This window comes from Vigna unguiculata, chromosome 2 (genome assembly GCF_004118075.2).
Source record: "Vigna unguiculata cultivar IT97K-499-35 chromosome 2, ASM411807v1, whole genome shotgun sequence".
NCBI classification, from domain to species: domain Eukaryota; kingdom Viridiplantae; phylum Streptophyta; class Magnoliopsida; order Fabales; family Fabaceae; genus Vigna; species Vigna unguiculata.
Window position 1 is genome coordinate 28,600,977 of NC_040280.1, and position 24,578 is coordinate 28,625,554.

Here is a 24,578-nt window from a genome sequence, read left to right on the forward strand (position 1 = left end):
GTGCATGCATTGCTCAATTGAAAGAAGGATATATTAAAGGAGACAGAACAAAACATATTCTTCCAAAATTCTTTTTCACTCATGATCTTCAAAGAAATGGTGATGTAGAGATCCAAAAGATTCGCTCATGTGAAAATCTAGCAGATTTATTTACAAAGTCTTTGCCAAGGAGAACTTTTGAGCAATTGGTTCATAGGATTGGACTCCGCCATCTTAATGATGTAAGTTTACATGAGGGGGAGAAATTAGAAGATGCAAAGAACAATATTATATAGAATGATGTACTCTTTTTCCTTCACTAGGTTTTTATCCCAAAGGGTTTTTCCTAGTAAGGTTTTAACGAGGCACATTCTTTTATCAATGGACACCCAAGGGGGAGTGTTATGAATTAATGGTCGTCCATTGATTTATACAATTACTCATATGATTGATAATCATATTATTCATTACTCTTTATGATGTAATATTTTGTATTTACTATTTGATTTTATATCCTTTCTGGGTTACCATATTGTACCTATAAATAGGACTCGTCCTATCAGTAATTAGACACACATAAAACCAGAAGTTGCTCCCTACTCTCTCATTCTCTATTCTTCCTCTCCTTTGTCTCTCTTATTACCTTTATTTTATAACAAAATTCTAATTCCAATAGCTTGTTCTCCAACAGATTATAAGCCTGATTAAAAATTATTCGAGTTAATACATTACAATTTTAAGTAATTAAGCGACCTACTTTTGAGATAATTCAATACTATAGTGACATAATTTTTGGAAAATAGTGATGTATTTTATTAACTAAAATATATTTACATATTTATTATTTATAATTAATGAAAACACATGCACCACACACATTGTGTCTATATATTTTTTTATTATGATAACAAGATACTAAAATTATTATTATTATAATAATAATAACAAGTATAAATAATTTTTATGATTTTATTGTAAATAATTTTTATTTATTTCGTAGGTAAGTTTTTAATCATAAAAATTTATTTTAATTTCAGAAATGGTTAAATTTAAAAAAAAATCAAATCAGAAAAAACAGTTAGATTTAAAAAAAAATATTTAAAAGTAAAATTGAAAAAGAATTGTGTATAAAAAATGAAGAATCTCTTTATATTTAGTATAGATATAAATTATGTAGTTTTTTTTAAAAAAAATGTTGATTTTTGTTAAGAAAAATTCAACATATTTTACCGTTTTTTTAATTATAGAGAAATTTATCTTATTTAATTTAATTATGAGTCTGAGGAATGATGATCTTGGTCACGTTGTCTTTGTTTCTTTGTTTCCGATGTATGGTAGGGTGGGAGTAATTATTTTGCTGGGACTTAACTTCAAATTAGATTTCACATACGCAAACCAGTTTCATACCAACTTTCAATCTATATTCGATTTGAAGTCTGAACTAAACTTATGTACCATTGCCTCATTCATATTCATACTATCAAATAAAAGCAGCTTCCAAGTTTTGAGGTTTGGAACGACGCACGCGTTCTTCAATTTTTCAGTTTGAACTTCGTAATTGTTGCTTGAACACAATTTATAATTAGTTAAATTGTTCCAAAACTTAATTTAGAGTAATCAAAGCTCATATCCGCGTTAGCCGGTGGAAATTGCGGTAGTGTACACAAAAATGGATTGCTTAAGATGTTATTATAAGATAAAATATTATCAGTGAGAGGTTAACCAACAATGTCGCAAAGAGAATACATAAGAAAAACTCAGACAACTGATTCAGCATCTCAGTCAATTGAAGTTGTCTTTTTTCTTCCCTTTTTAATTGATTTTTTAGTTTTATTCCCGTGAAGTGATAAGACAGGCAATAAGGTAATCGTATCATCCAATCCAAGTTTTGTTAATACTGTTATCCACTGTGTAGTCAACAACAATCCAATGTCAGAAAATATTTTAACTTCCTAGTCAACTTCAACAAGAAAAAACAATATACTGGTAATTTCTCAGAATTTAGCTTCTCTCAGAAATCATCATCAATCAATCAAATAATTCCAAAAAACAAAATTGAAAATGCACTCCCAAAACCATTTAATAAAAGTCCTACATAATTTCTAGGATTATTAGGCCTGCGTGTGTACAAAAGGAAAATAAGCTGTTCATTATTGCATTCACCGAGAAATCCGTCTGCAACAAAAATGCATCTCTTTCCCTTCACTCCCATAATCCTTTTCACCCTTTTGATTCACAATTTCTCTCTGATTCTGGGGCAGCAACCTTACATTGGTTTAGGCACAGTAGCATGCCCTCGAAGTGGTAACAAAAACTCTATTCGTGGTTACACTTGTAATGGTGCAAACAGCTGCGAAGCATTCCTTACTTTCAGATCTCAACCCATTTACAACTCTGTCTCCACAATATCAACTTTATTGGGTTCTGACCCCTCCCAACTTGCCAAAATAAATTCCGTTTCCCTCAATGACACCTTCCAAACAAACAAATTGGTGCTTGTTCCTGTCAACTGTTCCTGTGCAGGAGGTGAGTATTATCAAACAAACACATCCTATGTGTTCCAGAATTCAGAAACTTACTTCTTGATTGCTAACAACACTTTCGAGGGCCTCACAACATGTCAAGCTTTGCAGAATCAAAACCACAACCCAGCAAACATATACCCAGGTAGAAAACTTCTAGTGCCTCTCAGATGTGCTTGTCCCACAAAAAACCAAACCGAGAAAGGCATCAGGTACCTCTTAAGCTACTTGGTGAATTGGGGTGATTCTGTTTCACTCATCGCTGACAAATTTGGTGTTCGCTCTTCGACCACTCTTGAAGCTAATAACCTCACTTTGACACAATCCACGATCTATCCCTTTACTACACTTCTAATTCCCCTTCACGATAAGCCCTCAAGTTCTCAAACCGTTTCTCCAACTCAACTTACGCCATCACCCTCATCACCCCCCTCTTCTCATCATAAGAAAAAATGGGTGTTTGTTGTTGTTGGAGTTGTTGTAGGAGCTCTTGCCTTAACATCAGCTCTCTGTGCTGTCGTTTTCTTCACACGCTGTCGGAAAAATAGAAACGAAGATGGGTCGATGGTAGTGTCCAAGAGTTTTGAGGAAGGTAAGGAAAAAGCACCAAGGAGTGTAAATGAAAAATTGTCAGAGGTCATGTCTGGCATAGCTCAGTCGTTCAAGGTGTATGATTTTGAGGAACTAAAGCGAGCAACAGATAACTTCAGTCCTAGCTACTGGATCAAAGGGTCTGTTTATCGCGGTGTGATTAACGGTGATTTGGCTGCAATTAAAAAGATAGAAGGTGATGTGACAAAGGAGATGGAGATACTGAGCAGAATCAACCATTCGAATGTTATACGCCTTTCCGGGGTTAGCTTCCACGAGGGGCGTTGGTACTTTGTTTATGAGTATGCTGCTAATGGGGCTTTGAGTGAATGGATCTACTTCAACAACGTGGATGGGAAGTTTCTGAGTTGGACGCAGAGAATACAGATTGCATTGGATGTGGCCACAGGACTCGATTATCTTCACAGTTTCAGTTCTCCTTATATCCACAAGGATATTAAGAGTAGTAACATTCTTCTGGGTGCTGACTTCAGGGGAAAGATCGCAAATTTAAGCCTTGTGAGGCGTGTGGAAGGAGGGGATGACCAGTTTCCTGCCACTAGGCACATTGTTGGGACAAGAGGCTACATGGCTCCCGAGTATTTGGAACATGGTCTTGTGTCTACAAAGCTTGATGTGTATGCTTTTGGGGTAGTGATGCTGGAAATGATGACAGGAAAAGAGGTTGCTGCTATTGTAACAGAAGACGAGACAAACTTGTCAAATGTTTTGCGCGTCATGCTTGGTGAGGAAAGTGGCCAGGAGAGGTTGAAGGAGTTTGTGGATCCTTCTTTGCGAGAAAATTTTCCGTTTGAACTTGGTATGTTTGTGGTTGAGATGATTGATAATTGCATATCGAATGATCCAGCAAGTCGTCCTAGTGTGCATGAAATTGTGCAATCTCTGTCAAGAACCCTGAATTCTTCACTGAGTTGGGAAAGGTCAATGAATGTCCCACGAAGCTAAAGTTTCGGTGGCAGCCGCCTCTTGATGTTACAGCAGTTGAAACAAGATGCTTCTATCAGTCAACGATTTTCTGTATTTCCGTTTACTTCTGTTGTTTTCTTCGTCAACTATGCTGGAGAATAGTAGTCTTCGTGTGTTTGGAACTCTAGTTTTATCTTCAATAACTCAGTTGTATAATTTGGACTAGTTTCAGTAATTTTTGAAATATGAACGTGAATGACAGTGTGGTGCATACTTATTCTTTTATGATATCATAACAAGACAATAAATTCTCTGATATTTTGGTTTTTGTCATGGTCGAAAACAACCAAAAAATTAAAGAAACAACCTTCTCCCTCATCATAGCATGGAATTGCTTCCATGGACACGAGTGAAACTAAAACCAGGGAAGTGGTCCACACAAACTGTGGTAGAGAATGATTTGAGATGCCTTTTTGCTTCAAAATTATTAGCTATCTTAAATAGTGGAATACTATATATATGGGAGTGGAAAAAGCCGGAAAAGGCAATGGTTCTATCATACGGCGCTATAGTGGCAAAACTTGTTATTAAGGTTGTTTACTTAAAGTGTCTTTCTCTTCTCGTTCACCATTTTTTACAATCTCAAGATAGAAGTGCTATGGATTTTAATTTGACAAATGATGAATGGAGTATGATTTTAAACATGATTAAATTTTTAAATAATAATTCTATCTCTAATGAGAAAGGATCATATTGGAGATGGTGATTGAAGCAGGTGAAATAAATATTTTATCGTACGGAATATATAATGTCACAAACGAAATTTCATCGTAGACTATAATATAAATTTTATGTAAAGTTTGTTTGGAAGAATAATTTATATAACTTTCATAAAACATAAAAATGAAATAAATATATATTTAATTTTAAAATAAATTAAACATTAAAAAAAATCTTATTTACTTATATTTATTAATATTAGACCACAAATATTTTAAGTGGTGGTGCTATCAACCAGACAGCAAGAGTCCTGTGCAAGTGAAGTCCACCAGAACAACTCTTGTGGTATAAGATATGTGATAGAGACAACATTGAAGTCGACTTTTTAGATGTTGAATACAAAAAAGTCAAGACTCATCTTAGATTGGTTAATTTGAATTTCCCCAAAATTATGAAATAGAAAAACTCTATTTCCAATTCAGAAATGACTACAAAAATGAACATCATACCATGGAGGGTTCGTCGTCTATGGATGGGTTTCACCAGATTCATGATTTCTCATATATATATATATATATATATATATATATATTAATTTAATTTTTATATTTAAATTTTTGATTCATTTTGGTTTCTATACTTTTGATAAAATTAAGTCATAATATTTATTAAATAAGGTTAATGTGTTCATTTCTGTTAAATTAATATTCATGTTACTTGGTGAGTGACTATGTATTAGTCCAATAAAATATTTAATTAGTAATTTGGTTTTTATATTTTTTTTTTTTACTCAAGTTCTTATATTTTTTAAACAATTTGGTTATTTTTTGTTGGTGTTGTCTTCCACAGACGTTGAACTCAAAAGTCACAACTGGATTCATGTAGTTTTGTCTTCCACGGATGTTGGGAATGAACTCAAAAGTCATAATTGGATGTCCATCTCAGACGATGCAGTAGACAACAATAAAGATCTTGAATATGTTATCTTGGATTTGAAGGATGCAATCTTATATCTAAATGAGATGATATCGGTGGGATTGTGTGGTCGGAAAAGAAGGGGTTGGAGAAGGAGAAATTTTGATTAACATGTGTCACCTCCTAATAATGTTAATGCTTATTTTACATAAGGAACCACGTTGTTTCTATGTGAATAATATAGAAACTTAGTTCACTAAAAAAAAAAAATCCGAACAAAAATGAATCATAGACTTAAATATATAATCAAATTATTAATTAAGACTTTTATTAGATCCACATATAATAATTTTTCAAATGATATTAATGTCAATTTAATAGAAGAGATCATATCAACTCTATTTAATAAATATTAGAACTCAATTGAATTAAAAACAATTATACAAACCAAAATGAATTAAAAATCTAAATATAGAGAGTAAATTACAAATTAAGTCTCCCAATCTATCTTTGTTTATATAAAATATTGTCACAGCCAAGTAAGTATGAGCAGTAATGTCTACCCAAGATTCTCCATAGAGACATGACCCACAACTCTCACTGATTCCTATCGTTGGTACTTTTTTTTTTTTTTTCAACTAGAGTTTGGTAGCTCCGTCTATTATTGGAGCAACAAGAAAACTTTTATTTTTATTTTATAAAAAATATTTATTTATTTATTTAATATGGCCTTCCTGTTACATGAATAACTGGTTGACTTGCAGCAGCATCTTCTAAGGGTAGAGCTAGTCTGCTTTCTTTGGCGCTGTTTTATAAAATATTGTAAACCTAGGGCCATATTATTGTATTGCACAAATTTGCTTAGTCACTTCATGCATCATCTTAAGTTAAAAATGCATCTGTCCCTAAGAAGTACATTTTCACTACACAAATCAACTATGACATGCTTAAGATAAATACAGTCTTTCTAAAGATTCTCAATTGTCTAGCTAACTGTTTTAAGATTGGCCAAAAAGGCAACTACCATTTTAATTTATCGGTAACTTTATTGCATGTAAAAGCCTTTTAAGGTCTTCTTGCTAATGCTAATCCTCCCCAAGTTTCAACATTCACAGTTGGGTCTTGTGTCCAACCTCGTGACCAAACAACAAAAAGAATGGATGAATAAAATCCTGAATTCTGTCTCTGCAATATTGTGATTGAGGTATGAAATATGAGCTTAGTGAAATGACAGAAACATATACTTTAAACTTAATTGTCTTTCTCTCTTGAATTTGTTTGTACATGCAATAAACAACTCCATTGTTTGATTCAATTTCAATTGTCATAAAAAGTACAAAGTACAGAGAAATTAGCAAATTTAGTCTGAGGTGAGCCGCACTTGCTATTCGTTTTGCCAACTCTACCTCAAACTTTAAAGAAGAATAGGGACGGAAAAACTAAATGTTGAACACTCCCCGTAAACCAAGTTCATCAGTATTGACTAAGGTGAAATCATTATGTAAAAAAAATACCATCTTGGATTTGAGAAACTGGATTGGCTTTACTCAATCAACGAGCTGCGATGGAAGTGACAATTTGAGTAGCTTCTACATCTAATCCAGAAGAAGTCAAGGATCTCTCCAGTGTCGAGGGAGATGGTTGAGTTAGAAGGGAGAGACTGAGTACAATTTCTGCTATGGTTGGTCTGGACAAAGACTTGTCTGCAGTACAATTCACTGCCAAGGAGGCCAAGCTGAGAGCATAATCAATAGGATAATAATTATCTAACTTAGGATCCATCCATTTTCTGAGCCTTTCCTCTTTATTCTCTTCTTCATCAAAGATCTTCCAAATGTCCTTCCACAGCATAATCACCTCACCATTTTCTTTGGTTGTCATGGCTTTCTTGCCAGTAAGCAATTCTATCAGAACCACCCCAAAAGCAAATACATCTATTTTTGAAATCATGGGGTTGGTAAAAGTTCTGGCCATGGAAAAATTTGCTATCTTGGCCTTGAAGTTAGAGTCAAGAAGGATATTACTGCTTGTGATGTCCCTGTGGACTATTCTTGGATAAGCATGTTCATGCATGTACTGCAGACCCATTGCAACATCCACTGCTATGCTTATCCTCTGGCACCATGTAAGCGAGGTCCTTGAGTTTGAAGTCTCTGAACAAGACTTGGCGAAAAGCCAGTCATCAAGAGATCCATTTTCTTCATATTCATAAACCACAAAACAATTTCCCTCATTGTCTGATGAGACACCCATTAGTTTCACCAGATTTCCATGATTCACCTTCTGCAGAATTTTCAGCTCCTCCGTGACATCTTCCTTGAATCTTTTTATTGCTAAAACCTTACCCTCTATGTTAGCCTTGTACACTGATTCCCCAATCTTGCACTGCTCACTGAGGTTCATGGTAGCCTCCAAGATTGCACCAGTTTCATACATGGTAGGCTTACTTACGTAGCCTGAAACTCCAGAAAGTAGTTTATCTGCAGTTTCAGCTGATGAGGCACTCCTATTCAAACTCTTCATTTTCAGAGAACATACATACACCAGTAATATTGCTGAAACCACAACCAGTAGTGTGCATCCCAGGCTGATACCAATTATAACTGGAAGACCAATTCTGTGTTTTCTTCCATCTGAAGGAGATTGAATAAGATCTGGCAAGCGTGTAACTGGGATCAAAACTGGAAGGTTGTTTGCGGCAGTGAAGTTTTGGCCATAGTTGTTTTCACTTAATATGTCCTCTGGTGATGCACCAAACTTGTTGCTTACAAGGGAAACATTGTCACTGGGCTGCCACACGTGAGTGATCAGGTACTTTATCCCTCTGTCAAGCTGGTTCTTTGAAGGACACTTGCAGAATAAAGGCATTACAACTTTAATGCCTATTGGCAAAGTAAATGGACTTAGACCGGGGTTTAAATCCATCACTACATGCCAATTTGTGAGATTCTGGTATGAAGTGGTTGAAACAAAGTAGAAGCTATCACCTGGGTTGATCTCATAGGAGATATTGGCGAAAGAGCGGTTTCTCGTGCAACCACAGGTTACTGGTACCAGTAAGGCTTGGCCTGGAATCAACTTGTCTTCCTCATTCTTTAAGTTGCTGGCTCTTGCAATTGACAAAGGACTCGTGTCAAATATATTAGATACGCTTGTCACACTCAAAAAATTTGGAGACTGGGCTATGTATGTCACATAGGTTTCACAAGAAGGAGGTGAATCGGAAGGGCATGAAAAGTTTGTTCCATTGGTTTGTTGTGATTGAGCTGCAATAAAACTGAAAAACATGAGTACAACATAAAGAATCTGAGCACGGAGAGAAAGAGAAACAAACGAGGCAGCCATTGATGTGAAATTGTGATCAAATGCAAGTTATGAGGCAGTCTACTATCAGTGGTTATTGATATGTAGAGTTCTTTGTCAATAAAATTTCCTTTGGCTTAATATAAAAATATGGTCCTGTTTGTTTCATTAGCTTTAACTATATTTCCTTTTGGCTCTCCGAATCCCAGACACAGTGGACACGTCAATATTTAAATTAGACAAATTGTATGCAGTTCATGCGCATGATATATAAAAAATTGGCAATAGGGTACTGTAATGTCAAATCAAAGCTTTGGACGGCCAGTTAATGTTCCTACCAGTTCTATCTATGCACGATGTTAGCCAGCAACCCGACACCAATATACCAACTAAACTTGCTGATATCTTGGGATGGGGATAGGTTTACTTTGACTTACAAGACCATTAGAGAATCCAAATATAAATATAAATTTTATATTGAGTAAAAATGAGAAAGTTAAACACCATACGAAAATCCATAAATTCATTGTCTTGACATTGTAAAACTTAACTGAAAATAGACTTTGGACTAACTAAAATGCTTATCAAATTATGTTATCGTTTAAGGTAAAAGGATAGAAAGCAACAATTTCACACCAAAGGAACAAAACTGATTTTGGGTAGTGTAATAATGCAAAATTTAAGATGACTCCAAAAGAGCTCAAAGGATCTCCAATGGAGACCATTTTATAATATTTTACCACATTACTACCTACCAAATTTTGCTCAAATAATAATCTCTTATAAGATCTATATTTTTATAATTTTTATTTATGTTTCATCTTTTTAAAATTTAAAAAATAATTTCATTATTATAATGAAATACCACTTTTTATTCATATGAAATAAAAAAAAATATATAATCATGACTAAACAAAAGGAAAAAATGTCATTAGCTGCAGTTTACACTCTTTGTTTTGGAGTAAGCATCCTCTAACCGAACACTGATTCAAAATCATATCACACATTTAATTCTAGAGATAAAATCGGAGATAAACAATATAAAATAATGGGATTATAGTTGCAGTAATGAACCTGTATATCATTTTATATGTTCTCCACAATGGAGCATAGCCAAGTCTGATGTAATATAGTTTATCTTGGCAACACAAGCTCATCAAAAAAATCATCCATTTACTCTTGAAAATAAATCACCCATTTCGTCCTCAAATTGTTACCTTCCCTTCTAAACAGTCTTTAAAGTAACAAATAGTTTAACTAATTTTGAATACTTAGTTCACTCTTTAAATTGATGTATTAGAGTAAAGTCCAATAACCCATTTGAATGTTATTTTTTCAACATCTAAGGCATTACTTACATAGTTTCAAATGCTTTTTAAGTAATTTTCCTTACTCTAAGAACCATTGACGAGAGAACAATATTTCAGGGATCAAATTGATGATTCACCCATATACCGTCCGTATCTGTTTCTCTTAACGTTGTTCCGCGACCGTTTCTTTCACTACCTTAGTGCATCCCTTGTTTATTCATAACTGAAATTTGTAACCAAATAGTTTCGTAAGAAAAATAAATGGAATTGAAAATTGCCACAAGAAAACCAATAACAATTAAAAAATGATAATTATTAGATGCCCTGCAAATTGTATAAGTCAGCAGGCGACTCAATGCAGCTTTCCACACGTTAAACAAGAGCTCGATTGAGTGGATACAACGAAGCATTTCGTAGCCATAAGAATAAAGGCTCACTTCTGAGTATCAACCCACGTCCTAGCCTACAACAAATATTTATAAATCTAATAAATACAGCAACCTAAACTTTTGTAGTCAACCTCACCGTCTAAACAATCTCCACTACTATTGTTTTCATGATTTTAAATTATGGTCCAATTCCGATTGCTGTCACCACAATCCTTCACATTGCAGAAAAACACATACTAATGCGTGACAGGAGTTGTTGTCATGGCAATAAAACAATTGCGAACTTTTTTTAAAAATTGTTTGTAACCTGTAAGAATGTGTGCAGAGATTTCATGTACGAAGGAATTCACACCTATCGTATAGGCCGATGGACAACTCTGGCCCCCATTTTAAGCAAAAGAATTAGAATAAATATTATAAAGTCTTGTGAGATCTGCAGAGCTGACAGTCCATTCATGACCCTGCAATGTAAGTGGAAGAACCGTATTTATTTCCTCAAAACTCTCTTCTACTGCTGCAGCCTCTCTTCGTCTCCCCTCTTTCCAGAGACTCTTAACTAACAACTCTTTGGTGGCAGAGTCAGGCACTAAACCAGAATTCTTCATGTCTTCAAAGAGCCTCCATGCTAGTGCAGCTCTATTTGACGTGCAATAACCTTGGATTAATACCTTAAACAAATAAGCATCTGGCTCTAGACCGCTCTGCCTAACCATTGCAAAGAGCTTTTGCACTGTTTTTATGTCCCCAAGCTGTGAAAAGTACAGCATTAGGCCTGAAAATGTCTGGATGTCTGGGCAAATACCATTTAAAATCATGTCATCAAGCATATCCAAGGCATCGGAGTTTCTTCCACACTTAGTCAATGTTCTTAGAAGAGACGAATACAGAAGCATCAGGTTTACATTTGATATGGGACCGCAAAGTATTCGATCGTCATTGAAAACCTTCATAGCAGCATCAGCATTTTTTGAAATCCCATAAAAGTCAATGATCAGCCTGATGGTGCTGAATGGTAGTCTCATTCCCTCCATTCTGATCTTGGAGATGAGTGTATTAACCAAGTCAGTACGTCCATGGCGTGCTAGTAGGGTCATGATTCTTTGTACAGTGTATATGTCATGAGTAAATCCACTTTGATTAGCAACCCAGCAGAAAAAACTCCATGCAGCTTCTGGTGTTTTGAAACTTCTAAGCATCTTGCAAACCAACCTTGTTGTCCACACAAAGTTTGCACCCTCTAGTGCTGCTACCTCATCAGGACTCCAATTCCGCAAGGCACTGGCCAAAGCCCGTGGGTCCAGCCACGGTTTTAAATGAACTCCATCAACAAGATCACATTGACTAGCATCATTTATATTCTCGTCTTCAACCTCAATCTCATTCTCATCATCCTCCCCGTCACCACCATCAACAGAATAACTTACGCTTCTGATTCTCTCATCTGGCAAAATTCCTCGCAGTAATTGCTCCTTATCTTCAAGAATTCCCTCCTCCTTCATCTGCTGCAGCAACAAACTCACGCGTCTACTAGGAAGTATTCCATCAACCTGCATTTCATCAACTAAAATTTTCACTTCATCAAACCGTTTGCTACCTACAAAACCCTCTAGCAGTACGGAATACTGCTTCAAAGTGCGTTTGATCCTCATCAAAGGCAACAGGTTAAAAACCTCCAATGCTTCTGATAACATCCGGGCCTTCACAAGGTGCTCGATTATTATAGTGCAGCTCCTGCAATTCGGCAGAGACCCTTCATCAATCATCCTCTGAAAAACTTGTACAGCCTCCGAGTCCTTTCCCATTTGAGCATAAAGAGCCATAACAATGTTATATGATTCAGTGCAGAGATGGTTGCTCTCGAGTGTATACTGTTCCCACACTTGAAGGACAGTGTCGAGGTCCCCAGCTGCAGCATGCCACTGCATGAGATTCATGGAGCTGATCCGAAAAGTGCCGAATCGGTTGGCTCGGATAGCATCAATGAGAGATTTGAGCTCGGAGCATCTACCAGCCTTGGCAAGAACAGTTGCAAGTGCATGGAGTGTGTGGTCGGTGTGGGAAAAATTGGAATTCTTTTCAAGGGCATGGACAATGGAAAGAGCGGAATCTGCAGAAGGGGAAGAACGAAGGGCATGAGTGAGCACGAAAGAGTCAAAAAGACGGTGGTTTATGAGAGAGGGAAGAGAGGCGTCGGGGTGTTTAGAGCGTAGAGTGAGTCTAATGGAGTCAATGAGTTTGGCACGGTTGAGGTAGTGAGAAACTTTGGTGAGAAACGGTTCACGACGACGGATATATGAACGAGCTTGCACTTGCGAGCTTAACCTGTTCAACAGGTTAACCTCGCAAAAGAACGGCCTCAAGTGCATCCGCATTCACCACTGCCAAGGTTGTTTATGCTTACCATTCATAATCCAGGAACCGTTAAGATTCTTCGTTCGGTGACGCAAATAATCAAACACTTGGTGTGCGAAGCCGTGGATGAGCTGATGATACACGGACAAACGAATTACACAAGCCAGGTTCAGCGGGCTCAAATCTTTCTTTCTCAATTGGTGTGCTTGAAAAATCAAAACCTCTTTTACCAGGCCCAACGATAGTGGGACATTACGTGCATTCTGTTTTGGGCTTGTAAATCCTTGATAGCCCATTGGGCTAAAAAATATGTAGAGTAGGCCGTAGGATGATTAATGAACAAAGGCTGAATGCATTAGAAAGCATGGCTGTTACTTACCTTATCAATTTTCTTCCAACGTTCCATCATATTTTTCGAAATTATTTTTTCCGAAATTGGACGAAAAAGTGAGTGAGTTTCTTCTGAAAAAATATTTTCAGAACTAATTTAGTTTATTTAGATAATAAAATTTGGAATGATAGAGTGCAGGGAGAAATTTGATGGGATATAGAAAGAAAATTTCCGTAAACATTGGTTTTGAGTATGAGAATAAGGGTAGTTTATTTTAAGTATTCTTTTTTGTTGTTTTTAATACGTTTATATTATTTTAATTTAAAGGGTGGGTTAGGATTGGTCTATGATCTGGGTAAACCAGATTCATTCAACAAATCCAAACAATTATTGAGGCTACTGTATTTAAATTCGTATAACTTGCAATGTGCTGCTTCAACAAATGAGTAGAGTTATAAAGTTTGTAGAATGGGATGTGAACAAAGAATGATAAACATTGGATTGTTGATAACATTGGTCTTATCGAAACTTAAGTGTCTGCTTTTTTGAAATCATATAAGCACTAGAATAATTTGCAAACTTGATTGAGTTTTGAACAACTAACACCTTTTTGAAACAACCATGTAGAGATATATTTGTAAATCCTCATGAAAAACGTAGTTTATGCGGAGTTGGTGTAGATGCTAGTTGTTGGTAAAAATTGTAGACAACGAAGCCTTTTGGTTGATGATATTAATAAATATTCTTTTACTTTACATGTATACCAAATATATGTATATCTACAAATCTTTATTCATCAACTTCTTATCAAATTTCTTGTAAAATTGTGTGTTTTTCAAAAGTATATGAAGATGTTTTAGGAAATCATATAAGGAGACATTATGTTAATGATGAGTAACATTTCTAGAAATACAATTTTCCTATATTTAACTAGACAATTTCTCTTGCATCGTGTTTTAACAAACAAAATTGTATTATGTAGCTTTAAAAAAAGTTTTTTTACCATAATGTGTCATTACAAAGAAAATATTAAATTATGGATAAAAGTTATCAACAGGAAAAAAATCATTGATCAAACAAAATTTACTAATGAATTTTAGAATTTTAAAATTTTAATTATCGATGAAAATATTTGTTGAAAATAAATTCATTGGTAATATTCGTTAGTAAATATTTTTTTATTATAGTTGAAAATATTCGACAGTAATGGTTCCATAACATCTATCGATAACTTATAATGTTTATTTCCAATGAATATTTACGTCAGTAAATTTTGTTAGTAAAATAGGCACCAAAATTTTTGCTTTGAGCTTTGACTTTGTTGTAGTAAAATTCATCAGTAACTTAATGTTTTTAAAATCGACCAACAATATTCATAAGAAATTTATCATATTTAACACTAACGAATATTTTTGTTGTGAAACCCCTTACTAACTTATAATGTTTATTACCGATAAATATTTTTGTCAATAAATTTTGCTAGTAAAATGGATGCTAAAGTTTCTGCTTTGGGCTTTGCAAAATTTGTTGTTTTTTTTTAAATCTCTAAGTAATTTTGTCAATAAATTTACACTAATTTTTTTCGTCAAACTTAGACAAATATTTGTTATAAGTTAATTGGAGATGTCCGAGAAGGAAAAAAAAAAGAATAAGAGAAGAAAAAATTGGAGGAAGATGAAGTGACTATTGTCACAGAGGTAATGACATAGGTAGATGTGACAATGATAATAACGAGGAGGAGAAAGAGTAAGAGTAAGAGGAGGTGGAAGAAGAGATGGTTGCAACGATGAAGGAGGAGGATGAGAAGAAGAGAAAAAAAGAAAAATACCAAATCACAATATTTACTCATAAATGATTATTGTCAAATTTTTATATTGATTAATTAAATTTATCAAAAAGTATATTACTGGTTGATTGATTTTTTATCGTACAAAATTTTAAGGATTAAGTATGTTTTTAGTTCCCAAACTTTGACTCAAAATTGAGATTTGTCCCTATCTGAAACTTTGATACATATTGGTCCCTAAACTTTAGAAATAAATGAATATAATCATTTTAACCCAATTATGTTAACTTTTTTTGACGTGTCGAATGCTTTTCATATTAGTATTGGAGTTTTTTTACACTGTTTGACACATTCTTGGTTCAATATCGACTGAGGAATATGTTCGACCCTTAAAAAAAAATTAACGTAATTGAGTTAAAAGAACTATATTCATTCATTTTTAAAGTTTAGGGACCCAAATATATTGAAGTTTCGGACAAGAACGAATTTCAATTTCGGATCAAAGTTCAGGGACTAAAAACATACTTAACCCAAATTTTAATTTATCAAGGATTTTAATGATAACCCATATATTTTGTTTGTTGTTAAATCTAATTTTTTTAATTGATGAATGACATTGTTAAATACCTTTAAATTAATTGTTTATTTATATTTATATCGTTTTGTATATAAATGTTAAAAATAATTATCTTTTGTTTTTATTTGACTGCATATTCCATATGCTATTTTTTTATAATGATTTTTTTATTAAAATTGGCATTAAAATTATTCTAATATAGTAATATAGGATCATGTTAATATATTAATAAAGCAAATATTTTTATTAATAACTTCGACGAGAAATAAAAAAAGTAATTAAATTTTTAAATTTATACAGTTTTTTTATAAAAAAAAGCTTATTTAAATAAAAGAGTAAAGTAATTTTTGAAAAGTACTAGACACTTTTTTTTTATATTTGTACGAAGAATGACCTAAGGCCAAAGTTGTTTACCATTACATTGTACTTATCCATTCAAATTTTTAAACCTAAATTTTGGAAACATAACCAATCGAAATAAATTTAATCAGAAATCAAACACTATAATATATTCGGAAGTTCAAACTATATTTAATAATCAAAATAGGAAAGTCAAACGTCAAGTAACCACTAACTTACGGCCAAAACCACGGCAAGAATATGTTTTTTATTCTATATCTTCTCTCTCATCTCTTTTTATTCTTTATTCTCTCGCTTCTCTGTCTTCTTTCCTCCTTCTCTGTTACTTCATTTAAACACGAAAAATTAAAATGATTTATAAAACAAGTTAAAAAGTTAATAAATTTTAAATAAAAGCAATTCAAAATACGCATTTCAAATGTTAAATTCAGTATCCAGACCTATCCAGACCCAACCACGTATTTAGACGAAAGCATACTTAATAAAATGGATGATTAAAAAAAATTATAATCTTATTAAAAAGGCAAACATTTCCAAAGTCACTTTTACTTGAGATAAAAGAAATGATGAGTCTAATTTTATTTTATTTTTAATGTTGTTAGTCTTTCCACATTTAAAAAGCCATAAATTATGTTTGCGTAAAATTGTAAACAAGTTTGCTAAATATTAAACAATATGCATAATTTATTAAATAGTGATACAGTAGAAACTAATATTGTTTATATGATCACTTAATAATCACATATCTTATTAAAATATTACTTATATTGTTATTATTATATTATTATAAAATAATTGTGCAGGGTGGTATATAAAGAAGTTAAAACCGTCATTTTCGTAATTTATTTGTAAGAAAAAAAAATCAGCATGAGAAGATGAATTATTTATCAAAGATAATAAAAGTTATACTAGAGTTGTCACCTCTACACAACTACAGTAATTTTGAATTTTGGAAGAATTTGGTTGATATCTTCCCGATTTTTGAATTTTGAATTTTGGAAGAGATATGTTTCTCGATAGTACTTTCTTTCCAAGATCATTGATATCTTATTCAACACAAATAGACTCTATCATGTTCCATTCAGTAAGGACCAATCCTAACATTCTCCTTAATTGGAGACGCCAAAAATCATTTCATATTTATTTACATGTTGCAAAACATATTACTTTTTTATTTTGTTTTTTGTTTTTTTTTTCTTACGTTGGTTTATATTTTTTCAGCAAACAGTTTAAGGTACATATGTACAAGGATGACAATAAGTGAGATGAACGCTGATTTGACTGTTTCCTAATTATTTCTGAAGTAAAATTTTATTCACATCCCTTATCTGCATCATTAACGGTTCATTGTATAAACGACATATTTCCATTTCAGTTTCCATTCCATTCAAGAGAAAGAGTAGCTTCGAATAGAAAGAGTGTAACACAGATGCTTAGACGACAAATTATTATTAATAAGATGAATATATGAAAAAATGTATTTTGTTATAGAATCGTTAGAAGAAAATTAATTACATACTGCCACTGGATATTTCATCGGAAAAATAATGCATTATTTTCATTTATTTCCTTTCATCCTTTATTTCTTGACATACGTAAAGAAATAAATGATAAAAATTAAAAAATATAAGTCATACTATTATTCTATTTCATTTTGTTCAAAAGAGAAGAATACTCTAATGACAGTTTCTACTTTTACTTGGTCTTCAAGCAGACCTTGGACTGCAAGTTGTGATTTTTTTATCCCAAAATGCATCATGATTTACATAAACTATTGCTGGTGGCATTAATTTCTGCGACCTTACACAAAAACAGTAACCGTGAATTTTCACTCTTGAGACAGAGAGAAGAAGAAAAAATTAGAGAAAGATTGTATAAATAGGAGGAGCTCTGGGCAAAAGATATAAACACTGAAGAGGTCACACTCTACAAAGACATGGAGGTTCAGTTCTGCTTCTTGGTTATTGCCTTCTTCTTCTTGCTACTGAGTTGGCTTAAAAGATATTACAAGCTAATTAAACCTAATTTCGCTCACAAACTTCCCCCTGGCCCAAAGAAGCTACCTCTCATAGGAAATCTCCATCAACTAGCAATGGAAGATTCATTTCCACACCGTGCTCTTAGAAAACTCGCTCACAAACATGGACCTCTCATGCACCTTCAACTTGGTGAAATTTCTGCAGTGGTAGCATCCTCCCCCGAAATGGCCAAGGAAATAATGAAAAATCATGATGCTGCTTTTCTGCACAGGCCACAATCTATTGCTACAGACATTTTTACCTATGGGGGAATGGATATCGCTTTTGCTCCCTATGGTGATTACTGGAGACAAATGAGAAAAATATGTGCGTCAGAGCTTTTAAGCGCTAAAAGAGTTCAGTCTCTGTCTCACGTTAGAGAAGACGAGGCAGCAAAGTTTATAGACTCAATTCGAACATGGGAAGGTTCAGCAATCAATATTAGTAGTAGGATTTTGTCGTTGATAAGTGGTTCTGTTTCCAGGGCAGCGTTCGGGGAATACGAGGAGCGAGATGAATTTGTTGCGTTGATGCGAAAACTAATAGCAGCTTCGGGAGGATTTGACCTTGTTGATTTGTTTCCTTCAATAACATTCACGCATTTCATAACTGGGAAGAGGGCCAAATTGGAGAAGTTGCAGAAGCAGGTTGACATGGGATTGGAGAACATTATCAAAGAGCATCAAGAAAAGCACAGAAGAGCAAAAGAAAGTGGGGCTCAAGTAGAACACGAAGATCTTGTTGATGTTCTTCTCAGAATTCAACAAAGTCACAGTCTCGACGTCAAAATCACAATGATAAGCATCAAAGCTTTGATATTGGTTAGTAAAATCTGCAAAACTTCCTACTTTTTAATTAAATCTATACACCACATGAATTTTTTTATTTTTATGAAGATGGATAACTATGTTTTCATGAAAACTTTGCACCTTCTATTATTTGTCTGTTCGAAAAATAAAACCTTTTTTGTATAACAAAATTTAAACTATTCACACGCTGTTTTCTCAGTTATCTCATCAAGTAGCATGCATGAGTTACGTACGATTGCGATTTTTACTTTTTTTTAATTACGTTTTTGTCTTTGACTACTTCATATTTAATCATAAAAATTTAGTAATATTTTAATGTTTAAGAATAAAATAAATTTGACGAGTTCAAATCCTAAGTTTTAATGATCACGCGTGTTATCATAATTTCATTGTCACTTCATATGTTCTTCAGAAAAAAATATACGTTCAATTTCTTCTAATTTTATTTATATCTAATTTCCCTTTCTTTTTCTTTTTCATATATATTACTTGTTATCATTTATTATTTTCACTCTTCATTTATTCTATTTTTTCTTACTCTCTATTGCTGTACGAATTATTTTAAAGTAAAAAATAATAATAATCTCGTGCCCCAAGTGTACGTGTGTTTACTTTTCTTTCATAACAAAAAATAATAAAATTATAATTACAAAAATAAATATAAATAAGTTTTACAATTAGGTAGTTTTTATTTATTTTGTAGATGATTTTTATTTATTTAATTTACAAAATTAATTAAATTTTTAAAAAAGGGTCAAATTTGAAAAAACAGTTAAATTTAAATAAATCTGTAACTTAAAGATTAAAAATGGAGAAAAAAAGTGGATGGAGAATATTCCCTTTATATAGACATAGATAAAATATGTGTATTTACTTACAAGAGACACTAAAATTCCCTAATCCTTATACAAAGTTTGTGTAGTTGGTCTCATTTCCTAATATGAACTTACAGCTTTTACAAGTGTATTAATCCTCTGACAAGATTGTAAATAAATCATTACCAAAAAAAAAAAAGCTTACAATTTAAATTTAAACTCCCTTATATAATTTATCATTAATCGAATAGCGTAAATTATACACGTTAAATTCCATTGAGAATTTTATTGACCGAAGATAAACTTGTCCTACAATTTTCATATAGGAAGACAACAAGTGAGAGCACTAATCCTAAATATATACTTGACTCTTTTTTTTTTTGTTTATGTTTACTTTTTATATAAAAAATAGGTTTAATTAGTCGGATGTTACCCACTTGTGTTCATATATGTTAGTTTAGTACTCGCTTTAAAAAAAGTGTCAATCGAGTCTTAATTTTTGAAAAAGTATCTCAATTAGGTCCTCTGCAGATAAAAATTGTTAACGCCGTTAACTTTATTCATGACTTTTACCACTGAATTTTGATATAAATATCAATACTTAATTTTGCAAGTCATTTAAGTTATTTTAAATATCAATATTGTTACTGTCGTTAATAATTTTTTTTGAGAAAGAAACGTGATTGAGACATCTTTTTAAAAGTTGGGACTCAATTCACACATTTTTTAAAACGGGTATCAAACCGACACATTCAAATGAAAGTGAGTATCATCTGACTAATTAAACCTAAAAAGTAAATAACACTGTCTAATTTAATACAAATTATTCATCTTATTACCAAAAATTATACGAAAACTATTTTTTGATTAGGATGTATTTAGTGCCGGAACTGATACTTCAGCATCAACACTGGAGTGGGCTATGACAGAAATGATGAGAAATCCAAGAGTGAGGAAAAAAGCACAAACTGAGTTGAGAGAAGCATTTAGAGAAAGGAAAGTAATTCATGAAAGTGATGTTGAGCAACTAACTTATTTGAAGCTGGTGATGAAAGAGACATTGAGGTTACACCCACCTACTCCATTGTTGCTCCCTAGAGAATGTTCTGAACTAACAGTCATTGATGGGTATGAAATACCTGTGAAAACAAAAATCATGGTAAATGTGTGGGCAATCTGTAGAGACCCGGAACATTGGATGGATGCTGAGAGGTTTGTTCCTGAGAGGTTCGAAGGTAGTTGTGTGGATTACAAAGGGAATAACTTTGAGTATCTCCCATTTGGGGCAGGAAGGAGAATGTGCCCAGGCATAACATTTGGTTTGGCCAGCATTATGCTTCCACTGGCTCTGTTACTCTTTCACTTCAACTGGGAACTACCAAATCAGATGAAACCTGAGGATATGGATATGGCTGAACGCTTTGGATTGGCTATTGGGAAGAAAAAGGAATTGTATTTGATTCCCTCTGTTTATGATCTTTGAGTGCGTCTTTATCAAACTCACTTTCATGAGTCATATTTTAAGATCAAATTTTAGGTGTTTTGTGAACTGGTAAGTGTGTATCGTCTTTCTTTTTTCTTTCAGCGAACGGGTATATATACAATGGTATAATAGCTACTGCAGTTATTGTACAAACAAATATTTACATAATTTGAGTTAAATATATTTTTGTTTTTAATTTTCGGTAAAAGTTGAATTTTTTTTTTAATTTTTGTGTACTTTAGTTTAAAAAAAAAGTGTGGATTGAATTATTTTATTAGATTTTGTTACGATTCAAATTTAATTTAAAATTACGTTTAAATTATTTATATTATTTGACACATTTTTTTACTTTTATATTAATTTTAAAACATGTTTGAAATATTAAATAAATTTAACAAAAAGTTTCAATCGAAAAAATACTAATTTTAATTTATAATAAAAATTAAAAAATTAAAAACATATTTAACCCAAATAATTATTAAATATTTGATAAAAAAATCATTTTGTCCTCCCCTCATTTTATATCTTTATCTCCAGTATTTTTGTTTCCTATTTTTTATACTTTTACTTTAATGAAAAGGTATATTAAAATTCAAATAATTTTTAATTGTCTCATGACTTAAATTTTTATATTCACCAATATATATATATATATATATATATATATATATATGCAATTATTAAATATGGTTCATATATAGTATTTTTATAAAATAAAAAACATGAAATTTAAACTTAACGTATTGTATTCGTGAAACTGAAATTTTTTCCATATTTAATATTTGATAAAAGTAATAAACAGAGAATTTAAATTTACCCTGTCGTATTCATGAACTTGGAAGATGTAGTTCTTATTCAATATTTATTAAAAAATATATGTAAAGGAAACGTAAACATTACCTAATCCATGAAATTGGAAAACGTGTTGGGAATTGTCATGGAAAAGTCATCTATTAACTGTTAATTGACAGGAGCATTTTATTCCACAATAGAATCTCTACATTTTTCTTATTTTCTTTAAAGAATCTATGACTTGAATTGATTCAAACGATGGACTCCATAGTTTTAATACCTTATATAATGTTCAAATTTAACATATATAAAAGAACTTAGGGTTTATGTATTAATTGATTTTACACGCCTTAATGCTCAGTTCACTTTTACTTATTATTCATTTAACTTTCAGAAACGAGATTATTATTCAACTACATAATTTAAATACATATTTTATAATTTCACCGGAGAAAGTTTGTTTTTGCTTTCAGAAACGAGATTATTATTCAACTACATAATTTAAATACATATTTAATAATACAACCACAAATTAAATATATTTTTGGGATACTGTGATTAATTAAATATATAACAGCAATGAAATGAGTTCAGACCATACATAAAAAAACTAACACCACTTTTGACTCAAAATTTTAAAATAATAAATTTATAAACTTAAACTCATTCATACGTTTTCAACCCAACGTTACTTATACATGGTAGAATACGGTATAAAGCAGTAGGTTTTATTTTCCTAGCACCTAATGATTTAAAGCTAAAAAGTGAAGTTGATAAAGATGAAGTCAGGGATGATAAAGAGAGGGAATTAAACGCAACTCGTTTTCCCTGCTAATGACCACTCCGAAGTGTTCAGACATATCCATATCCTCAGCTTTCATCTGATTTGGTAGTTCCCAGTTGAAGTGAAAGAGTAATAAAGCCAGCGGAAGCATAATGCTGGCTACACCAAATGTCATGCCTGGGCACATTCTCCTTCCAGCCCCAAATGGCACATACTCAAAGTTATTCCCTTTGAAATCCACACCATTACCTTCGAACCTCTCTGGTACAAACTTTTCACCATCACTCCAATATTCAGGATCTCTTCCAAGACTCCATGCGTTTATCATAACTCTCGTCTTTTCTGGTATTTCGTATCCACCAACCTCGCTTAATTCACTGCATTCTCTCGGGAGCAACAAAGGAACTGGTGGGTGTAACCTCAACGTTTCTTTCATCACCAACTTCAAATAATTAAGCTCCTCTACATCACTTTCATCAATTCTTTCCTTTTCTCTAAATGCTTCTCTTATCTCACTCTGTGCTTTCTCCATCACTCTTGGGTTCTTCACAATTTCTGCCATGATCCACTCTAAAACTGACGCTGAAGTATCAGTTCCCGCCACAAATATATCCTACAGTCAAAATATTCAAATCTTTTCACAAACATTTTGGTAAGGAGATGAACACGTGTGACATATATTAAGGTAGATTTAGGAGACAAGCGTTTTTCGGTATTTATTTACTAACCAATATCAAAGCTTTGATTTGTGTCGTCGTCATTTTGAGGTTGGGATTGTCATTTTGTTGAATTGTGAGGAGAACGTCGACGATATCCTCATCCTCCACTTCAACGCCGTCTTCTTTTGCCTCTCTTCGTTTTTCTTCATGTTCTTTGACAATGTTATCCAATACCTCGTCAACCTGCTTCTGCAGCTTCTCCAATTTCGCCCTCTTCCCAGTTATGAAATGTATGAATTTCAACGAAGGAAAAAAATCTACTAAACCAAATCCTGTTGCTTCTTCTATCACTCTTCGCATCAAAGGCACAACATATTCTTGGTCCTTGTATTTTCTACCAAAAGCTGCCCTGAAAACAAAATCACTTATCAAGGAGTAAATTTTAGCAGTAAGATTGATGGGTGAACCTGCTGATTTTCGAATTGAATCTATGAACTTTGCTGTCTCCTCTTCTCTAATGAAAGAGAAAGACTTGACCCTTTTGGCGCTCAGAAGCTCCAACACAGATATTTTTTTTATTTGTCTCCAGTAATCACCGTACGGAGCAAAAACAATATTCATTCCTCCATAGGACAAAATGTCACCGAAAACAAATTGAGGCCTCTGCACAAAAGCAGTATCATTGGTTTTCAATATTTCCTTCGCCAAGTCGGGGGAGGATGCAACCACTGCAGAAATCTCACCAAGTTGGAGATGCATGAGAGGTCCATATTTGTGAGCAAGGTTGTAGAAAGCACGATGTGGAAGTGAACCTGCTCCTGATAGTTGATGCAGGTTCCCTATGAAAGGTAGCTTCTTTGGACCAGGGGGGAGTTTGTGAGACTGGTTAGGTTTTAGCTTCTGATATTTTGCAAGCCAATGCCACAGAAAAAAGAGGGAGATGATGATAACCAAGAAGTAGGTTTCAGCTTCCATGGCTTTATAGTTCATTGTCTGTTACGTGTTTCTATTGTTTGCCATGACTGCTTTCTATTTATAGAATTTTCGATCCGCTCCGCTTCGACAACAATTTTCTTATTATAGCTGAAAATATTTGACATAATGGATCCATAACATCTATCGATAACATATAGTGTTTTATTGGACAAATATTTTC

The 24,578-nt window shown here is 33.0% G+C and overlaps 5 protein-coding genes across 7 annotated transcripts; 2 read left to right on the forward strand and 3 right to left on the reverse strand.

The window, feature by feature from the left end:
• Positions 1 to 2,028: 2,028 nt before the first annotated feature.
• LOC114167257 (lysM domain receptor-like kinase 4) lies at positions 2,029 to 4,307 on the forward strand. The gene has a single exon (XM_028052286.1). It carries the CDS (start codon positions 2,166 to 2,168, stop codon positions 4,056 to 4,058), a length of 1,893 nt encoding a protein of 630 aa, XP_027908087.1. The 5' UTR covers positions 2,029 to 2,165; the 3' UTR covers positions 4,059 to 4,307.
• A 2,620-nt stretch (positions 4,308 to 6,927) lies between these two features.
• LOC114166773 (serine/threonine receptor-like kinase NFP) lies at positions 6,928 to 9,361 on the reverse strand. The gene has a single exon (XM_028051594.1). The coding sequence runs from the start codon at positions 8,997 to 8,999 to the stop codon at positions 7,206 to 7,208; it is 1,794 nt and encodes a 597-aa protein (XP_027907395.1). The 5' UTR covers positions 9,000 to 9,361; the 3' UTR covers positions 6,928 to 7,205.
• LOC114166762 (pentatricopeptide repeat-containing protein At5g66631) lies at positions 8,832 to 13,185 on the reverse strand. 3 transcript variants are annotated; one of them, XM_028051573.1, is made up of 3 exons: positions 11,009 to 13,185; positions 10,351 to 10,490; positions 8,832 to 8,920 (listed from the first exon to the last, which is right to left on the reverse strand). In XM_028051573.1, the coding sequence occupies exon 1, from the start codon at positions 13,026 to 13,028 to the stop codon at positions 11,046 to 11,048; it is 1,983 nt and encodes a 660-aa protein (XP_027907374.1). In that variant the 5' UTR covers positions 13,029 to 13,185; the 3' UTR covers positions 8,832 to 8,920; positions 10,351 to 10,490; positions 11,009 to 11,045. The 3 variants fall into 3 exon arrangements, with proteins under 3 accessions (XP_027907374.1, XP_027907363.1, XP_027907382.1); XM_028051562.1 differs by having other exon boundaries at positions 10,964 to 13,185; XM_028051581.1 differs by having other exon boundaries at positions 8,845 to 8,920; positions 10,316 to 10,490; positions 10,964 to 13,185.
• Positions 13,186 to 17,861: 4,676 nt separating this feature from the next.
• On the forward strand, positions 17,862 to 21,395 carry LOC114172996 (cytochrome P450 71D8-like). Its single transcript, XM_028057177.1, has 2 exons — positions 17,862 to 18,901; positions 20,576 to 21,395. Exons 1-2 carry the CDS (start codon positions 17,999 to 18,001, stop codon positions 21,185 to 21,187), a joined length of 1,515 nt encoding a protein of 504 aa, XP_027912978.1. The 5' UTR covers positions 17,862 to 17,998; the 3' UTR covers positions 21,188 to 21,395.
• Positions 21,396 to 22,627: 1,232 nt separating this feature from the next.
• On the reverse strand, positions 22,628 to 24,454 carry LOC114174063 (cytochrome P450 71D8-like). The gene is made up of 2 exons (XM_028058805.1): positions 23,492 to 24,454; positions 22,628 to 23,376 (listed from the first exon to the last, which is right to left on the reverse strand). Exons 1-2 carry the CDS (start codon positions 24,410 to 24,412, stop codon positions 22,765 to 22,767), a joined length of 1,533 nt encoding a protein of 510 aa, XP_027914606.1. The 5' UTR covers positions 24,413 to 24,454; the 3' UTR covers positions 22,628 to 22,764.
• Positions 24,455 to 24,578: the final 124 nt, after the last annotated feature.